Below are 17501 nucleotides of genomic sequence, written 5' to 3' on the forward strand. Positions count from 1 at the left end.
TCACTTCACCTGCACTGAAGAGAAACAACGCCAAGTTGTGTCTGTGGCTTTCTTCCTTTTTTCCCCATTGAACTTGCTTTAACTGCTAATCTTTCTTTCTCCAGAATTCTGGCAGGTTAAACATTATTGTATAAATAGCATCTGCAACAAATACCTTCACAGAATGATATATATTTAAACTTGAGCCCTGAACACTCATCATTCAAGTAAATATTTACAAAAACATTCTAGCTTTAAATAGGGGGAATGGGTTGTGTTTAAAGAGTTTTTACTTTATTGATATTTGGCTAATATTAGAATTAAATAAAATACCTGTGTAGAATGCAGGTGGCCTCCTATGGAACACTCTTTATTTTTCCAGTGTGCTTCAGAACATAGCTTACTGAAACAGGAACACCTAAGTCCTTGAGTGTAAGGTCTTACATAGTTAGGGTTATTATTTTAGGTATGTATACCATGTCACACATTCAAGGCATTATCAGAAAATGAGGTACATCATTAAAAAGTTAATTTTCTGCAGCATGTTTCTATAAGTGCCTAAACTATATCACTTTATAGGGGGAAAGGGAGCTTTCAAAATATATTGTGTAAGTCCCTATCTTCTTAGAGTTCGTGGGTTAATACGTCCTTCGTGATTCAAAGTCATTATAACCATTCATTATGATGGTGTGTACAGTATGCTGTAATACAGGATGCACTCAGAAACTCGGCAGGTGCGGTTGGCTCTTTGCCCCTATGCTAAATGGCTCCATGCTGCCTTACTTTTTGAGTTCTTATGTCTAACTTTTTATCATTTTCAAAAATCTCTTCCTTCAATATTTATTGTCTGTCTTCCCGCCTATGAGCACAAGTCTCTGTTGTGCTTCTGAAATATCTCCTGTATACTGGAAGTTCAGATATCAAGGTTGTCAGAATTATGTCTTACACGAGAGAAAAGAGCCTCGGAGTAAATATCGAAGGGATGCTTTTTAAAGCACATATACAAACTTTGGTTCTTGGAGTTTTAGTGGTAGCTTTGCTGATCTGTCTTTCTTTTCTTTTTTCTTTTCTGTTTTTTCGGCTTCTATCTTCCATCTCACAAGGCTTTCATGTGAGAGATGTCTGATTGAAAAGTATGATAGCAATTGTTTATACTTCTCTGATAGCAGTTCTAAATTAGTATTTCTTTAGATAACCACTTGCCTTACTGGAAACTGCGTACCTTCTACTAGTGTTAGTTACAATTTTTGGTGCACATTCAAGAATAGGACTTTTTCCTTTTAACTATCTTTTTCAAACATTTCACGTAGTGCCTCACCCAAAGTCTGCTCCGAGAAAATATATGATGATTAACTGAGATTTAAAAATAATTATCACACACAAGCTACATACAAATGAAACTTTCTACAAAGTACACTGGTCTTTCATGTTCTAGAAAATGCTTCTGTGCTTTTCACATCTTGGCTTAAAAAAAAAAAAACAAGAAAGACCAAGTTGAGCATAAATGATAAAAATAATTTGTAAAGGAGCTGAAAATAGAACTCTTCGTAGATATCAATTCCAAGTACATTGCAGCTTTCCTATGGGATTATTTTGTTGCTGGAAGAATTTGTAGCTCATAATTAGGAGCCCTTTATTCATTCATTCGTTCCAACAATAGCATTTACCGAATGCTCGCTGGGCCCCACCAGGGATGCACAGGCATATCAGACACAATCTCAGGAAACAGACATTTTGGCCAGAATTTGAAGGTTGCTGTGAGTCAGAGCCCAGCTGCCATATGTTAGAAGCATTCCTCCAGTTAAAACTGAAAGCTTTAAAGTGAAGCTTAACTTGTTTTTTCAAGCTAGCCTTGATTCAATTAGAACGATCCCAAATATTTCATGTTCTGGGAAGAAATCTGGAGAAGTGGTGTCATAATGTTTTCCTGTTCGCTGACAAGTCATTCAGTAGCCCTGTCCAAGATCATTTAAAATAGCCTGGGAATAATCCGAAGTGATGTGCCTCTGCGGAAAACACTTGGAGGATGCCTGTCGGCAAATGATGTTTTAAACCGTAGGTTTGATTTAGAACTGTTGTCAGGTTCCTAATGACAATTTATATGTTTTAAAAATGTCGTCTCCAGAAAAGTTAATATAAATGTAAGTTAGGAAACAATGAAAGTTTCGTATAATATAGTCATGATTGATTCTGTGGTTTTACTTATCTGTTCTGCTTTGTAATCAAATATACAAACTTTCCATCTCTCCCTCCCTGCTATTAGCTTGCTTTGTCAGTGAGTCATCATGTTTTGCCTCTATTAAAGACCAATAATCTTAAATCGTGTCATTAATCATATCTGATCATCGTAATTTTGTAAGAAAATCATTTGTATAAATTTTGAGTGAAGTAACCTTATGCATTGTTTATGTAGTTTCTTTCCACTATATTTTAACATTTAGATTACGTTGTTAGCCTTAGTTATATGTGGGAAGATTGACATAGTTTTATAAGAATTATTGGTTTTTATTGCCTTGAAATCTTAAGGGATACAGTAGGTTTTTGTAAGAAAGCATTTCAGACAGAATCATAATAAGCTTCTTAACTAAATGTCCTTGTTTGTCTAGGAGTGTTTGAAAGGAAAAAAAAATCTTGTTTCCAGAGAGTACAAACTCTAACTACACTACTGAAGAATTGCTTTTAAACATTCAGGATTTTTTTTTGAAATGGAGTAGACAAATTATCAGTTTTTATGGTGACATGTACATAGTATATAGTGTGTAGAACCTTTGAGCCTGAAGAACATAGCTAGGTTGACAGAATCACAAAAGATCTACTTCTAAAGTGAAAAATTCTCTTAATTATTTGGGTGCTCTGAGTATATATAATGCCGAATACATGGAGAGTTAGCACTATCTGTATGTCCAAATAAACTTACTGTTCACACTGTTTGTTAGTACATTTTATATTGCTCATACAGTTATAAATGTCTAGTGGTAGGTCATAAACCACTCCAATCCAGTGATTATTGAGTATCAACAGTGTGCCTGATACTAATGGTTTTCATGTTTATTGCCTGACTTTTAAGATCTTAAAAACATCTATAAAGATAGGTGTTAGCTTTTCGGTTGTACAGGAGAGGAAATTGAAGCTCAAAGAATATAAGTAACTTGTCACCAATCACAAAGCCACTGTTGGAACCAGAATGGAAAACCAGATTTTCCAACTCCAATTCCAGTGCTTTTTCTTCCATATATGCTACTTCCAAAGAAGTATTCACTGATTCAACAAATATTTACTCAACATCTGTGTATGTCAGGCACTATGGTAAGCCTTAATGACATAAGGAATACAATGGTGAATAGGCAGGTATGTTTCCTGACTCTAGTGTGCAGAGTCTAAAGAAGAAGGCAGAAAAGATAACAAATGATTTGAAAAAAGGGTGACGAATCAGGTTTACAAAAAGAGAAGAACAAGATGTCTACAGGGCAGTGACATTTAAACTTAGACCATAGAATGGCAAAAATAAGCAGATAAACAAGGTCAGTCCATTCACATTACTGGAGGATTTTGTGTTTACAAATTTGCATACTCACTAAAATTTATTTATAACCCCAGAATCAACACTGGCTATGCGGTCATTGGCAGACAAGTATGTGCACACAGCGTCCTAGAACAGGTTCCCCACTGAGGTCCATTGAGGTGATGTTCTGCCCTCTTGTTTCAGTTGTCATATTATAAACAGGTGTCCTTTTTAAAGTCTATTCAATGCCATCTTTTTCTAATGTTCGTGCTTTTTTTTTTTTTTTTTTTTTGAGACAGAGTCTCACTCTGTCACCCAGGCTGGAGTGCAGTGGTGTGATCTCGGCTCACTGCAAGCTCCGCCTCCCGGGTTCAAGCGAGTCTGCTGCCGCAGCCTCCCGAGTAGCTGGGATTACAGGTGCACACCACCAAGCCTGGCTAATTTTTTTGTATTTTCAGTAGAGATGGGGTTTCACCATGTTGGCCAGGCTGGTCTCAAACTCCCGACCTCAGGTGATCCACCCACCTAAGCCTCCCAAAGTGCTGAGATTACAGGCGTGATCCACCATGCCCCACCCTGTTTGTGTTTTTTGTTGGTAGTCACACTGTTTAAAATGATCCCCAAGCACAGTGCTTGCTGAAGTGCTGTCTAGTGTTCAAGCGCGAGAAGATTGTGATGTGTCTTAATGGAGACAATGTGTTACATAAGCTTTCTCTAGCCATGAGTTATAACGCATTGGCTGCCAGTGCAATGTTACTGAATCAACAATACATACTAAATAAGATGTCTTTAAATGGAAATACACATAAAACAAAGTTATATATTGATTGGTTGACCAAAAAGTTATGAGCACAGGCTCACAGAAACTTAACCCTGTATTTCCTCTAGGAGGAATAATTTTGTCTTTTAAAATTCAGTGTTCGTGGCAACTTTATAGAACTCAACTATTTTGAAGAACCAAAAATCAACAATGAATGGATAAATATTCAACACCACCACATGTTGGAGAGGATATGGAGCAACTGGAACTCTCATACATTGCTGATAGGAATGCAAAATGGCACAGCTACTCTGGAAACCATCAAGCATTTAGTATAATTAAATGTATACATCCACCCCATAGGATCTAACAGTCCCATTCCTAGGTATTTACCAATATAAATGTAAATGTAGGTTCACACCACCACCTGTACCATGAATATTTATACCAGCTTTATTTTTGATTGCCATAAAATGGAAACAACCCGACTGTCCTTCAGTTGGGGAATGAATAAACAAACTCTGGAATGGAATATTACTCAACAATAAAACAGAGCAAATTATTGTACTCAACAACACGGGATGAATCTCAAATGCTTTATGCTGAGTGGAAGAAACCAGTCAACAGGCTCCATAATATACTATTCCACTGAAATAATATTCTTTAAAGGCAAAGCTGTAGGGACAGAAAACATCTCTGGTTGCCAGGATTTGGGGTGGAGGGTTGGCTGTAAAGGGGTACAGAGCAATATTGGGGGAGAGGGGATAGAAGTGTTCTGTGTCTTGATTGTGTCAGTGGTTACACAATTCAATGCCTTAGTCAAAACTCAAAGACCTGTATCCTAAAAAGGGGGAGTTTTCCAATATGTAAATTATGTTTTAATAAGATTAAAAAACTGAGATCTGAAAGACGAATCAAAGTGCAATTCTTCTAGTTTGACATGGTGACATCAGAAAATACCATTAAAATAGAGAGCACCCTATATGTTTTACAGTAGTTCTAGTTGACAAAATACTGTTAGTGTAAAATAACCACTATGTAGTAATTTACATTATACTGCAAATTGAGCAGCGATCTCTCTGAACATATAAAACATGTTTTCTTTTCCCTTGTTTTGTTGTGCCTAAATCTAACATGGTGACAGGAAACAGTTTCTTACTGCTTTTTTGACAAGTGCTAAAATCTGCAAATCATAATATGATTCCGATATATGCATTATTCATAAGAGGACAAAACTTTTGTTTGATTTGGATTACACAGTTAAATGGCAGTTGACCTTGGGATAATATAACAAACATGACAACAGAGCAAATATGATAATATCACTTATCTTGCTTGTATATGATTATTTAATGATAGGCAACTGTCAGAAACAGAAAGTTTAACTGTTCGTGTTCTTGGACACAGAGAGACTTACCATATGCCCTCTTTGAGTGTCTTGAACTCTGACATTTCCCTTTTTTATTCTCCCTTGTTTATAATGGCCTTGCTACATCACCTCTGTTATATTTCAAGGAGCAAAGATGTTGTAAATCAAATCACCATTGCATTCTGGTTTATGAAAGTCAGTTTCACCATATAACATGTACCTAACCTTTGAAATAATGGGCGAGTTGGGCTTTCTGAGACTATTACTGTACTTAAGGCTTTACAACAAATTCAATAATGCATATCAGGAGTTTCTCAATAATGTATACTGTAGCTAACACAAACTCTTTCTCACTTGTATTATATTTTGAAAATTTTTTACCTATGTTTTACTTAACATGTGTTGTCAAAACATCCCAAGGCTATGTATGTACTGTGTTCTTTTATAACTAACAAGACTATGCATCCTACAGTCACTTAATAAACGTAGACAACAGTTTACTCAAAGTACATTGAAAATAAATGGCTCTGCTTAAGATTATTGTGCTGTCAAAGCCATTTGTTGGGTGATTAAAGTAGGTGAACAAATTGCTATATTATATATGTTGCAAAAACGATGAAAAGAGCAGCAGTGAAACAATTTGGAAAAGTAAAAACAGTAAATATATCTTGTGCTTTTTCTGTAGAATATTGTGAACTATGAAATCGTTATTTTTTACCGTTTTAACAGATGTTATTTGTTTGGAGTCTTTTAGGGATGTCAGCTTTGGTTTGTGTATTTTTTAGTTTCCTTGTAATCCTATCTAACATCCATTAACAACATTTAGAGTTGTTTGATTATTCCAAAATACAAAATAAACTTCCCTCAAGAGTTAATTTAGTATGTAGCAAGTGTTTCTGAAATGTACAAATGGCAACATTGTTTTCCAACAGGATAATTACAACCATGTACAGTATGTTTCCTCATTAGTAGTAATTAAATAATTTACTAAATTGTGCAATAATTCATAATGACACATGCTAACCTTGCTCAATTACAGAAGCCAGTGATAAAAGAATTTCTCGCACACATGCCTAGATGTTATTAGGGTAGTACTTTTTGATTTCTGGAGAAGTCAGCTTGCTATTTTCAAAATACTAAGTAGTGCTGAATTGAAGGAAAAAATAATTCAACTTCTGAGAGTTGCAGCATAATGTTTACAAGTGCACATGCTAGAATCAGTGTACATGGATTTTTTCTTATGGTTCCACCAGTTATTGGCCCTGTCCTCCTGGACAAGTCACTTAATTTCTCTGTGCCCCAGTTTCCTCATCTGTAAAATGAATGTAATAAAAGTACAGAATGTTTTTCAGTAAATGAAATGATTTTTTAAAAGAGCATAAAATCAATGCTTGCCACGCAGGAAGTTCCAAGGAATGGTTAACCAGTAGGAGAGGTAGTAGCAGCAACAGTAACGGTATTATACAATGATTGGAAAGCCATTTTGATTTCACAAAATTATTTTTGGGGACACAAGGCTTCACTAGATGCTAAAAATCTAACATGAATTTTGGAACTTCTGATTGGAATGCCTAATTTAATCTACCTCTATCTTACAAAATGTAGGAAGAGTTTTTAAGAGAAGATTGATTTTTTAAAATGTGGATCTAATATACTGAGAAAATTTTAACCTTTTTTATTAAAACGAAAAATACCCAAATCTATTCTTGTTTTAGCGCTCACAACAGACTGCCACAGTGTAGGACTGGACATAAATAATAGATGGACTTCTGAGAGCAGAGAATAGACTTCTGATCAGACACTGTCAGCCCAGATGAATCCCATCCTATAAGCTGGAGCTTAAATGTGAGCATCAAACCCACTATTGACATGTGACACAACTGTCTGAAATGTCAATAGTTATAAAATGAGTATTTCATAATGCAGAATAATTGATTACTTTGCTTGACCGAACAGGAACATATTTTCCCTGTGAAAGCAAAATAATGCCAGCATTTGCTCCTGGAACACTCCTAGCCGCGAGATTCGGATTTCCCAATGAAGCCCACGTTACTCTGCAGTCCTTGATCATGCATGACAAAAATAGGGAAAACCATCTGTAACCGCTTATCTTTTCTCCATTATTTGAAAATATATTTTTAAGATAGTTCTTTAAAAAATAAAATATGGCCTATATATGAAGCATCTATATTAATAGAACTGTCTCAGATAATTTTCAGAACTGAAATGGATGAGATACAAAATCAAATAACATTCCATTTATCTTGTTCATCCTAAAATGCTCTGCTTAGCTTTTCACTCTGATGAAATAACATCCATTTCCAGTTTTATTCTTCCTCGGTGTGCTGTGATGTGGAACTCTTTTGCTCTGTGTGTTTTATTAAGTGTAATTTAACTTTATGACTATCAAACCAACTATTAATCCTTACAATAAGACTCTGAAATAGGCAAGCTGCAAAGAGATTTATTTTCTGAAGCACAATTCCCTTCTTCTACCTCCAATTATTTTTTCAAAAATCATTCTCTGAAAGTGTATAGTTTGCAGAGCTCTGTACTGGGCACTGTGAGGGAAGGCAGAAGAAATAGCTACAACCTACGTTTTGGGCTTTCTCCCCTTCTTATCTGTATTTTATCTACGGTAAATGCTCACTATTCGTTTCCTTTAGTGAGAAATGCATTTTCTGTCTCTGCACTTTTACAACTGTGTTCTTTTCTTTTCTTTACTTTTTTAAGACAGAATCTTGCTCTGTCGCCCAGGCTGGAGTGCAGTGGAACGATCTCGGCTCACTGCAGCCTCTGCCTCCCAGATTCAAGTGGTCCTCTTGCCTCAGCCTCCCGAGTAGCTGAGATTACAGGCACCTGCCACCACACCCAGCTAAGTTTTGTATTTTTGGTAGAGATGGGGTTTCGCCGTGTTGACCAGGCTGGTCTCACACTCCTGACCTCAGGTGATCTGCCCACCTTGGCCTCCGAAAGTGCTGGGATTACAGGCATGAGCCACAGCACCCAGCCTGTACTTTTACAACTGTGTTCTATCCTCCTTTTGAGAGGCTCTTCATTTTTACTTCTATCCACCAAGATGTGATTTGGCCTTCAAGGTCTAACTCAAATCTCCTTCAGGAAGTTCTTCTTCTCTTAAAGTTTCAGATGAACCCTGCACACAGTAACCGCTCTTATTCTTGACTTACGTAGTACTTCATTTCTGGAACACTTCGAGTATGTGCCACACATTCGGCCTTACATTATAAGCACTGGATTTATTTTCCTACTAGATTGCAAGCTCCTTGAAGGATAGACTGATGTCTTGATCTTTGTCCTTTCCTCTTGACATACTAGCACAGTGTAATGCACACAGAAGGTGTTTAGTCATTGCTCATTGGATGGGAACTTCCTCTCCTATAGGAAATAAGACACAAAAAGTCTGCCAGACCACAGGGCCTCTTAGGCCAATGGGCAATTTAATTCTTCTCCATCTTTGTGTCCTCAATACTTAGCAGGTGCTTAATAAATACAGTTGATCCCTGAACAACATAGGGGTTAAAAGTGCTGACCCCCTTATAGTAAAAAAATCTGCATATAACTTTTGAATCCCACAAAACTTAACTACTAATAGCCTACTGTTGACTAGAAGCATTGCCAATAAAATAGGCAATCAATTAACATATATTTTGTATGTTGTATGTATTATATATTGTATTGTTACAATAAAGTAACATAGAAAAAATAAAATGTGATTAAGAAAATCATAAGGAAGAGAAATTATGCTTACTATTCATTTAAGTGGAAGTGGATTGTCATAAAGATCTTCATCCTCAACGTCTTCACGGTGAGTAGGCTGAGGAGGAAGAAAGCGTTAGTCTTACTGTCTCAGGGGTGGCAGAAGTGGAAGAAAATTCTCGTCTAAGTGAACCTACACATGTCAAATCAGTGTTGTTCAAGGGTCCACTATACTTGTTTCACATACACCACACACACACACGAGTTTCAAAATTGTAGAACGCTCAGCAAAAGTGCATGCTGAGAAACATTTCAACAAATTGTGATTAACGGTCAACGTTTTCTGTCAGGCACAGGCTCTGTGTGTATAACAATGTAGGGGCTGATGGCGTGGTGATGGCACTTCCACTGAAAGATATCACTTTTTCCTTTCTGTATATTGTTTAATCCTCCTAGTGACCCTACAAGGCTCTACCCTCCTTCTTTGACATATGGTGAAACGAAGGTTTGCTCAAGCTCACACAGCTAGTGAGTGGGATGTAGGTTGGTTTTGAGCCCAACTTCATCCAATGCCAAAGCTCATTCCACCATACCATGGAGTTCAAGCAAACAAAGAAGGCTTCTTGGAGAAGTAAGCAGACATGGCACAGTGCGGAGAAAGGGAAGAAAGTGTCCCTGCAAAGTGGATGGAGAGTGATTCTGAAAGCAGTCACAGAATGTTCGAGTTGTAGGGGCCCGTTGCAGTCAGTTCCTACTCCATCAGGCTACAGTTGAGGAGCCTGATGTCCTCAAAGGTAAAATGGCTTGCCCGATGTGATGTAGAAAGCTAATGACAAGTGTGAAACTATCCTGGACCCAGGATTCCAGATTCTGAGTTCACTTGTATTTCTTGTGTTCGCTTACCTATATGTATATATATATATTCCTGAATGGCCTGTTCCACTGCCAGGTATAGGAATGGGGTGAGGGCACAACATGGGGACATAAAGGAATGGAGGTATCTCTTGGCCTTGGTTTGCATTTCTCCCCTTCCTGCCTTGGCTGTTGTGTGTGTAGTGAGGCACCTGCCACCTACCTATTCTGTGGCGGTTGCTCAGCTCTGTATGCCTGTGAACTTTACCCTTTTCCTTACTGTGATGATTACAAAACATAAGCCAGTCCTCTGAATTTCCTAATTGGTGGATGAAATGTATGGTTCCAGAAACCCCAGAAGCCCTGCACCATTGTCTCCATTCAGTCAAATCTTTCACCTCCAACATCCCATTACACTAATAGCCACACTAATGATTTGCAGTCATCTATCAACTGTTAGCGCGTGGCAGAGTGCTGTGCAAACATCTTTTCAATGGGCAACCAGACACAGTACACCTTTAGGAATGTTCAGACCAACTCATGGAACTCTACAGTTTTCAGAGCACAGGTCAGCTGATTTGTTGTGACCTTCTCAAAATCAGAGCTACTGTCTTATTCTTGTTCGATTCTCCATCACAGTGTCAGTATAATACCTACTCAGTAAGTATGGCTGATTATGAGAAATACGTGTGGGGGGGTGGGTGTGAGTGTGTAAAATTGTGGGTGTCTCTTTGCCACCCAAATGTAGTTTATTTCACCCATATTTCATGGACTATGCATATGTATACATTCATGCACATTTCAATCTACATCTATATTTGTTTCAAAATCATGAAAAAGGCAGATAAACCACATTAATCCACTTGTCCCCTCCCTTTTTACACTCATAAATAGCAGAGCTCCTTGTCTTACTGTTGGCTTCTGGGTCTCACCAGTATTACTCCATTTGTAAGTGTTCCTTTATGAGAAACTGGCTCCTTCTGGACTCCAGTTTAAGTAAAGCTGTGATCTCTTCTAGGTTAGTCTGTGACATGTCCATAGCTTCCCAAGTATCCTTGCTTTACAACTCTCTGGGTCTGACCCTATTTGGTTTATGGGAAACCTGGTCCCCTGGCTCTGTGTCAACCAGAATGGCTCAACTCCTAAAGGTCACAGTGCAGTGGTGGCTAAGGACTCCATTGAATCAAGCTGCCTAGGACCACATTAACCTTTCACTGATCCCTTTCTTGTTCAGGTATAAGGAAATTAATTGAATGAGCAAGCAGACGCACACTGGAGAGAGAGACGCAGGGCCTGGGTGAGACAAAACCAAAATGCTATGCCTCACATGCATCAGCAAACTTTGAAATCACCTTTGTCCTAGGAACCACTTGCAGATTCGTGATAAATTTGCCAGTCCACTGGTTTGTCATTCTCCCCAGTAGCATTATATCTATGATTTGGGGTGGCAAATTATGAGATCAGAACTTGTGGTGAAAAACAAAATATACTCTTATAAAGTCAAGTATCATTTAGTTAACCTGTAACATAGGAAGATTGGCACCAATTTACTAATAATACTCCAGTCTAGACTCCTACAAAAATGCACCAGTCTTTTCCCCGAGGTGTTTTTGGGAACAACCTGGCATTAGAAGTGTCTCTCTACTTTCTCGCTAAATGACAGATTGAATGTGGAACCCAGCACACAGGAACACCACATGGGGCTATGACCATCCTGGGAGACTGAGATGAGTTACATGTGTTTATAAGTATGTTGTATGCCTTCTTTTTCTAAGATGAGCCAACAGAAACCTTTGAGCTGCAAATTAATATATAACAAACTCCCATTCCTGGTAAAGAAGTCCCATTCTGTTTAATTATCTTCATGTAAGCAATATTTACTTTTTTTTTTTTTCAGAACACTTGGTAAAAAGATAAAGAAAGAATATATTCCTTAGCACGGCGTTCTCCCTTACTCATAAGCATTTGTTTAATAAAATCCAGACAATTATTCCTATTTATTGCATTTTAATGTTTTATTGTATTTCTACAATTGTATACTTTTTTTTTTCCTTGAGACAGATTCTTGCTCTGTCGCCCAGGCTAGAGTGCAGTGGTGTGATCTTGGCTCACTGCAACCTCAACCTCCTGGGTTCAAGCAATTCTTATGCCTCAGCCTCGCAAGTAGTAGCTAGGATTACAGGCATGCACCACCACGCCTGGCTAATTTTTGTATTTTTGTAGAGATGGGGTTTCACCATGTTGCCCAGGCTGGTCTTGAACTCCTGACCTCAAGTGATCCACCCGCCTTGACCTCTCAAAGTGCTGGTATTACAGGCGTGAGCCACCATGCCCGCCTTTTACATGATTGTATTTTAATATACAGTGGGTAAAAGTTTGTACTAAAATGTATCATTTATGGCTCCAATTTGGTATTACTGCAGGGAGATGTCCCTTCAATATGGCAGATGGTCCCTTTTACTCCTGATTGATCTGTTTGGTTGGGACCTTATAATGTCATAGAAAATGTGCATTTTGAGTGGTTAAAAAAAAAACAGTCTCTAGTTTTTACTCTCAAAGAGCTTTGTGTTAAGATAAAGAACAGTAATATAACCTGGGTTAAAAGCTGAAGACATTTAATAGAGGCATGTATTACAAATAGCATCTAGCTACATTGGAAGGTTAGGACTTCATATCTCAAATTCTGTTGCTCATTAGTTGTAGGAAGTGAATGAAATACATCACTAAAGGGCAAGGTCAGTATTACATTATTCTGGAAATGTCTTTGTTGAATAAATGTGTAAATATTTCAGATAAGTACTTGAGATTATATTTCTATTGGGGACATATCTATAGAATGAATGATTCTACTTGTAACTACAGGAGCAGATGTCACATTACATGTTGTTCCCAATGACTGATTTCATTTGAAATGATCTGGAAATAAATACTGATTACTAGTGATGTCAGACTATTCACCTTGGAGTCAGATGTCTGACAGGCAGGCTAGAGCTAACAGATTTGGTTATTTTGAAAACATTGTTTTCTAAAGCAGGATACTGTTTTAAAGTAGCATTGTGAATTCTCGGAGTTGTATATCTGGGTTCATTTGCATTGAGTATGGAAGAACATACTTACGAGGATGCAATCTCCAATGGTTTTCCATCCTTTAACGATACAAAAGAAAGAAAATTGTACCTGGGACCTGCTTATAGGATAGTTTGGCATTAGTCACTAACACAAGGGAAATCAAGAACCAAATTTGAATGATGGTGTCAGTGTAACTGAGGGGCGTTGCCTCATTGGGAGATATAGTTGCATCATAGGAACATGGTGTGATTTAATTTCATAATTGTAAACATTACAGTGGGTATGGTTGATTCATTTGAAACTCCTGTCCACTTCGCTATGGCTGGACAGCTGAGTTAACATGGGTAGGTCCTGGGTTCACATTTTTACAATTTATTTTCTTTGTAGTTTTATTTGGGGAAAAAAATCTAAAAGAAAAAAAACTATATTAGAATGAATTTATCTGAAATCAAACTTTTATAAAGCCATGGCTTGACTGAAGGACAATGAACTTTATTGACCTTCTAAATCAGAGCGCTGTATAAATGCTTGGAAGCCTCAATTTTGCCTTGAAAGGGGGCTGGGGAGGGAGTGTTGTATGAATCCTTGTTTTCTACAGTGCTGATTATCTGCTTGTGTTTTAAATTGTGGCCCAACTCAGGGGCAAGAGCAACTCACATGGAGAAAAAAATATGCTAGAATTATCCTTGTTTAATCATCATGAATGCAACAGCTAATGGCCATCTGATTTTTAAGTTGTGAGTGGAAACTGACCAACAAAATAAAGCAGCATGAAATTTCGCGAAGGAACCGCAATAGGTACGCAAACTTGGCTTTTCAGAATTTTTTCTGTTATGCTCGGTACTATAGACTCCCTGACCAAAGTTTTAAACAATGCAGATTCTGGGTACGTAGCATCTGAAATTCATCGTAAAGAGATTGATCTGTAAAATAATAACGTCATGATTTACAGTTCCATAAGGACAGTAAAAAGAAGTAAGCTTCAAAGTTTAGAGGGAATTAAGTCTCAGCTGCATGTTAAAATGTACAAAGTTCACCTTTAGAGGTCTTTATTTTCTGTCAAAAATACCACAATGTTTCATTTCTAGGGTATGAAAACGATAGCTTTTCCTACTTGTAGATGGGTTCTCTGGAGAGAGATGGAAGAGCCTGGGAATTTAGCGGCTCAAATCAGCTGGCAACTGGAGTTCATTTAGGTGATTCACGTACAATTTCCGGCTCTCCTTGCAGGTATCAGTGGTCTTGGACGCGGAGAAGGGGGTCGGGGGAACAGGTGTAGACCAGGACCTTGGTTATTGGTATAACTGCCAATATCCAAGGGTTGCCAAGGGTTGGGTGGGCGGAGTTCCTCTGCTCAGGCCGAGTCTCTCCAGAAAGACTTCGGAGGAGCTTACTTCACTCCCGGGACCGTCCCAGTGGCTTCGTTCTTCACGGCCCAGGAGGGCGCCGTACCTTCCGATTAGAGCTGGGGCGCTCTAGGAAATGAGAGTGACCGTAGCTCCCCAGATCAAACTTGTCTTTTCCACCAACGAGCTGGCGCATTCATCGCCTCCAAGGGCTCCGGGAAGCCAGTGGGAGAGTGGCGTCGGGTTGCGAGCCTCTTGCCCCACTGAGTGGGGGGAGAAAGTGGTCAGAGGCGCGTTCCGCGGGGCGCTGCGTGCAGAAAAGCGACCGGCGGCCACAGGTGATCCCGAGGGCGAGGGGAAGGCGGGCGCCCGGGCGAGGGCCCGGGGCGCGGGAGGGCAGGCCCGGCCGGGGTGGGCCAGCCGAGCCGCCGCTGCTGCTCACCTGCCCGCGGGGGCGGGGCGGGGCGCGGCGCTGGGGCGCGCCTGCCTCCCGCCTCCCGCCTCCCGCCCCGGGAGGAAGCGGAGGGGCGCGGTGTAAACAGAGCGGCGGCCGTGATGTCAGCCGGTCACATGGAGCCTCTTATGGCTCGGGATGGCTCTCGGCGGGCGGGCAGCTGCGGCAGCTGCTGCTGTGGCTCGGGCGGCGGCGGCGCGGCGGCGGCAGAGGGGGCTCCGGGGTCGGACCATCCGCTCTCCCTGCGCTCTCCGCACCGCGGCTTAAATGATGTATTTTGTGATCGCAGCGATGAAAGGTGAGCCCGGGCGCCCCGCCGGGGCCGGGTGGGCTGGCGGCTCCGGGGGGCGGGGAGGAGGGCGCGCAGGGGGAGGGGTGGGCGCGCCTGCCCGAACGCACGTACTGCCCGGGGCTCGGCGCGGGGGCCCCGCCAGGGCCTTCTGGGCCACCGCCGCGGCGCCACCTGAGCCCGGCCACGGGATCGGCCTGCCTCCGATTGGGGGCAAAGGCGCACGGGGTGGATACCCCTGTGCTGCCCCCTCCGGCTCCTGTCAGTCTCCTGGGTCCGCTTGGCACCCAGCGGGGCTCCCAAAAGAAAGTTTGCCGGGAGTCGCCGCGCTTCGGGAAGGAAGGGGAGGGTCTGCGGAGTTCAGAGGAAGCCGGGGACGCCCGCGGCCGGTCCCCAGGGCCCGCACCCCGGACAGCTCCGGCCTAGGTCGGGGAGGCGCCGCGGCCGGGCAGGGCCGTGCTTGCGCGCGGTCGCGATGTCATCCCCGGGGACTGGTCAGCGCCCCAGGCCTTGCGCCCTCCCCCTGCGGTCCCGAGCTTCTTAGCGGCCACCGGCCGGGCAAGTGCCGCAGGTCCGCGCTGTGTCCCGCGCTGTGTCCCGCCGCGGCCACTTCCGAAAGCGCGCGGGCCGGAGCTAGACGGGCGCCTCGAGCGTGCCAAGACGCCCTTGGCGGCCCAGGGAGCAGAGGCGCACCCCCGCTTGACACTTTGGCTGGTGGATGGAGGTGGGGAGGAACTCGGCAGCCCACGAGATCCGCGGGCAGGGGCGGAGGTTAGACCGTGGTGAGGGCCGACGGGCGCGGGTTAGTCGCGGCCAAGCCTCCCGGCCCGGCCTTCCGCCCTCATCAGGACTCCGTAGCCGGGCCGGGGGCGGGAGGGGAAGGGGATCCGGCTGGAGGGAGGACTGGTTCGAGGTCCTCTCAGGCGAGAAGGAGAGAAACCGTGGCAAGTCAGGGAACTTTCTGATGGGAAAGCTAAAGTTTGGAGGTGTGCAGGAAGTCGCCTCTGCTGCCGGAGAAACCGAGACTCGCTCTTGGGACGGTTGCAAACAGCTCCGGAGAAACTCAGCCCGCAGCACGCCGCCCGCTTGTGCGCCCGCAGGTTCGTCGCCGTGGATAATCTGCCCGAACGGCTTGGCAGGCCCAGCCGCCAGGCTTGGGGATTTAGAGCCCCATCTTTTTGTGGCGGACGCGGCTTCCCTAATGCGCAGCAATTGTGCAGACCCAGACTGTCCTGCGGGTCCTGCCCACCCGTGCGGGCGCCAAGCGCTCGTTAAACGTTTGCTAGGTTCGGGTTTTGTTGCAATCTGGAATGAAGGACACCAGTTCGGTATCTGCGCTGGGTTTACTTTCAGATCACCGAGCTTTGCCTTTCTTCACTAGAGATTGGGTGGCATCTCTTTTATTAATTATTAACAGGCCGAAACGTTCTGGACGTTAAGATGATCTACTTGAGATGAAATCTTTCTATATAATGTGCCCACAGCAAATTTTCTCTTTTCCCCTGTGGCTTGAGGGAAATGGGATTTAATCATTTGTGGAATATGCAATTCATATAAGTAAAAGAGAGGAAACCTCCCGTGATCCGCGCTCTTAAGCCCCTAAAATTATTTGGGAGGAAAAATTATTAAGGTTTCTTACCGACTTCTTATGTTAAAAAAATATATTCTCCCCTGCCCCCCCCCAAAAAAACACTTTTATGCTATTCCTGCATTTCATTAGCCCTGTAAGTGTAAAACGATTTAAATGCCCTCTGCAGCTAAAGCATTTTTTTGGTCTTTAAATTATAAAATAGATTTCGTTATTTGGAAGATGTCAATGCCAGTCTTTATCCACTTTGTCTAATATAATTTGTGTTGATTGGAGGAAAGGCAAGAGGCTGAGACATTTTAAACTGCTTTCTCCCCTCATGAACAGTAACCACCCACCAAACAATAAGGAAAGTACGTTTTAATATTTTGATTTAATGTTGATGTTTCCTAGTACATAGGCTTTTGCCTTTGTAGTTCTACAAAGTGAAGTTCCATACTATCCCTTACTAATAGAATAATGAGAATCACACACTACCCCCACACATTTGTCTTGGAGTGACCTCTGTCTGCCATAAAATAATAGATTCATAGTATTGTGCTTTGAAAAAAGTGCCTCAGAAGTACTGGCAATGCA

General features: G+C 41.5%; 1 protein-coding gene across 2 annotated transcripts in view; it reads left to right on the forward strand.

The window, feature by feature from the left end:
• The window catches only part of RORA (RAR related orphan receptor A), a 739218-nt gene that overhangs the window by 618855 nt on the left and 102862 nt on the right, over positions 1 to 17501 (forward strand). Inside the window, exon 1 of one of the 2 annotated variants that reach the window (XM_003901009.4) lies at positions 15094 to 15346. The exons of the other annotated variant lie outside the window; for it this stretch is intronic. Within the exon in view, the coding sequence (XP_003901058.1) occupies positions 15316 to 15346 (31 nt within the window). The 5' untranslated portion in view covers positions 15094 to 15315. Of the gene's footprint in view, positions 1 to 15093; positions 15347 to 17501 lie in introns of those variants that run through there. 2 annotated transcript variants of the gene reach the window in all.

The sequence above is a fragment of the Papio anubis genome, chromosome 7, assembly GCF_008728515.1.
Source record: "Papio anubis isolate 15944 chromosome 7, Panubis1.0, whole genome shotgun sequence".
Lineage (NCBI taxonomy): Eukaryota > Metazoa > Chordata > Mammalia > Primates > Cercopithecidae > Papio > Papio anubis.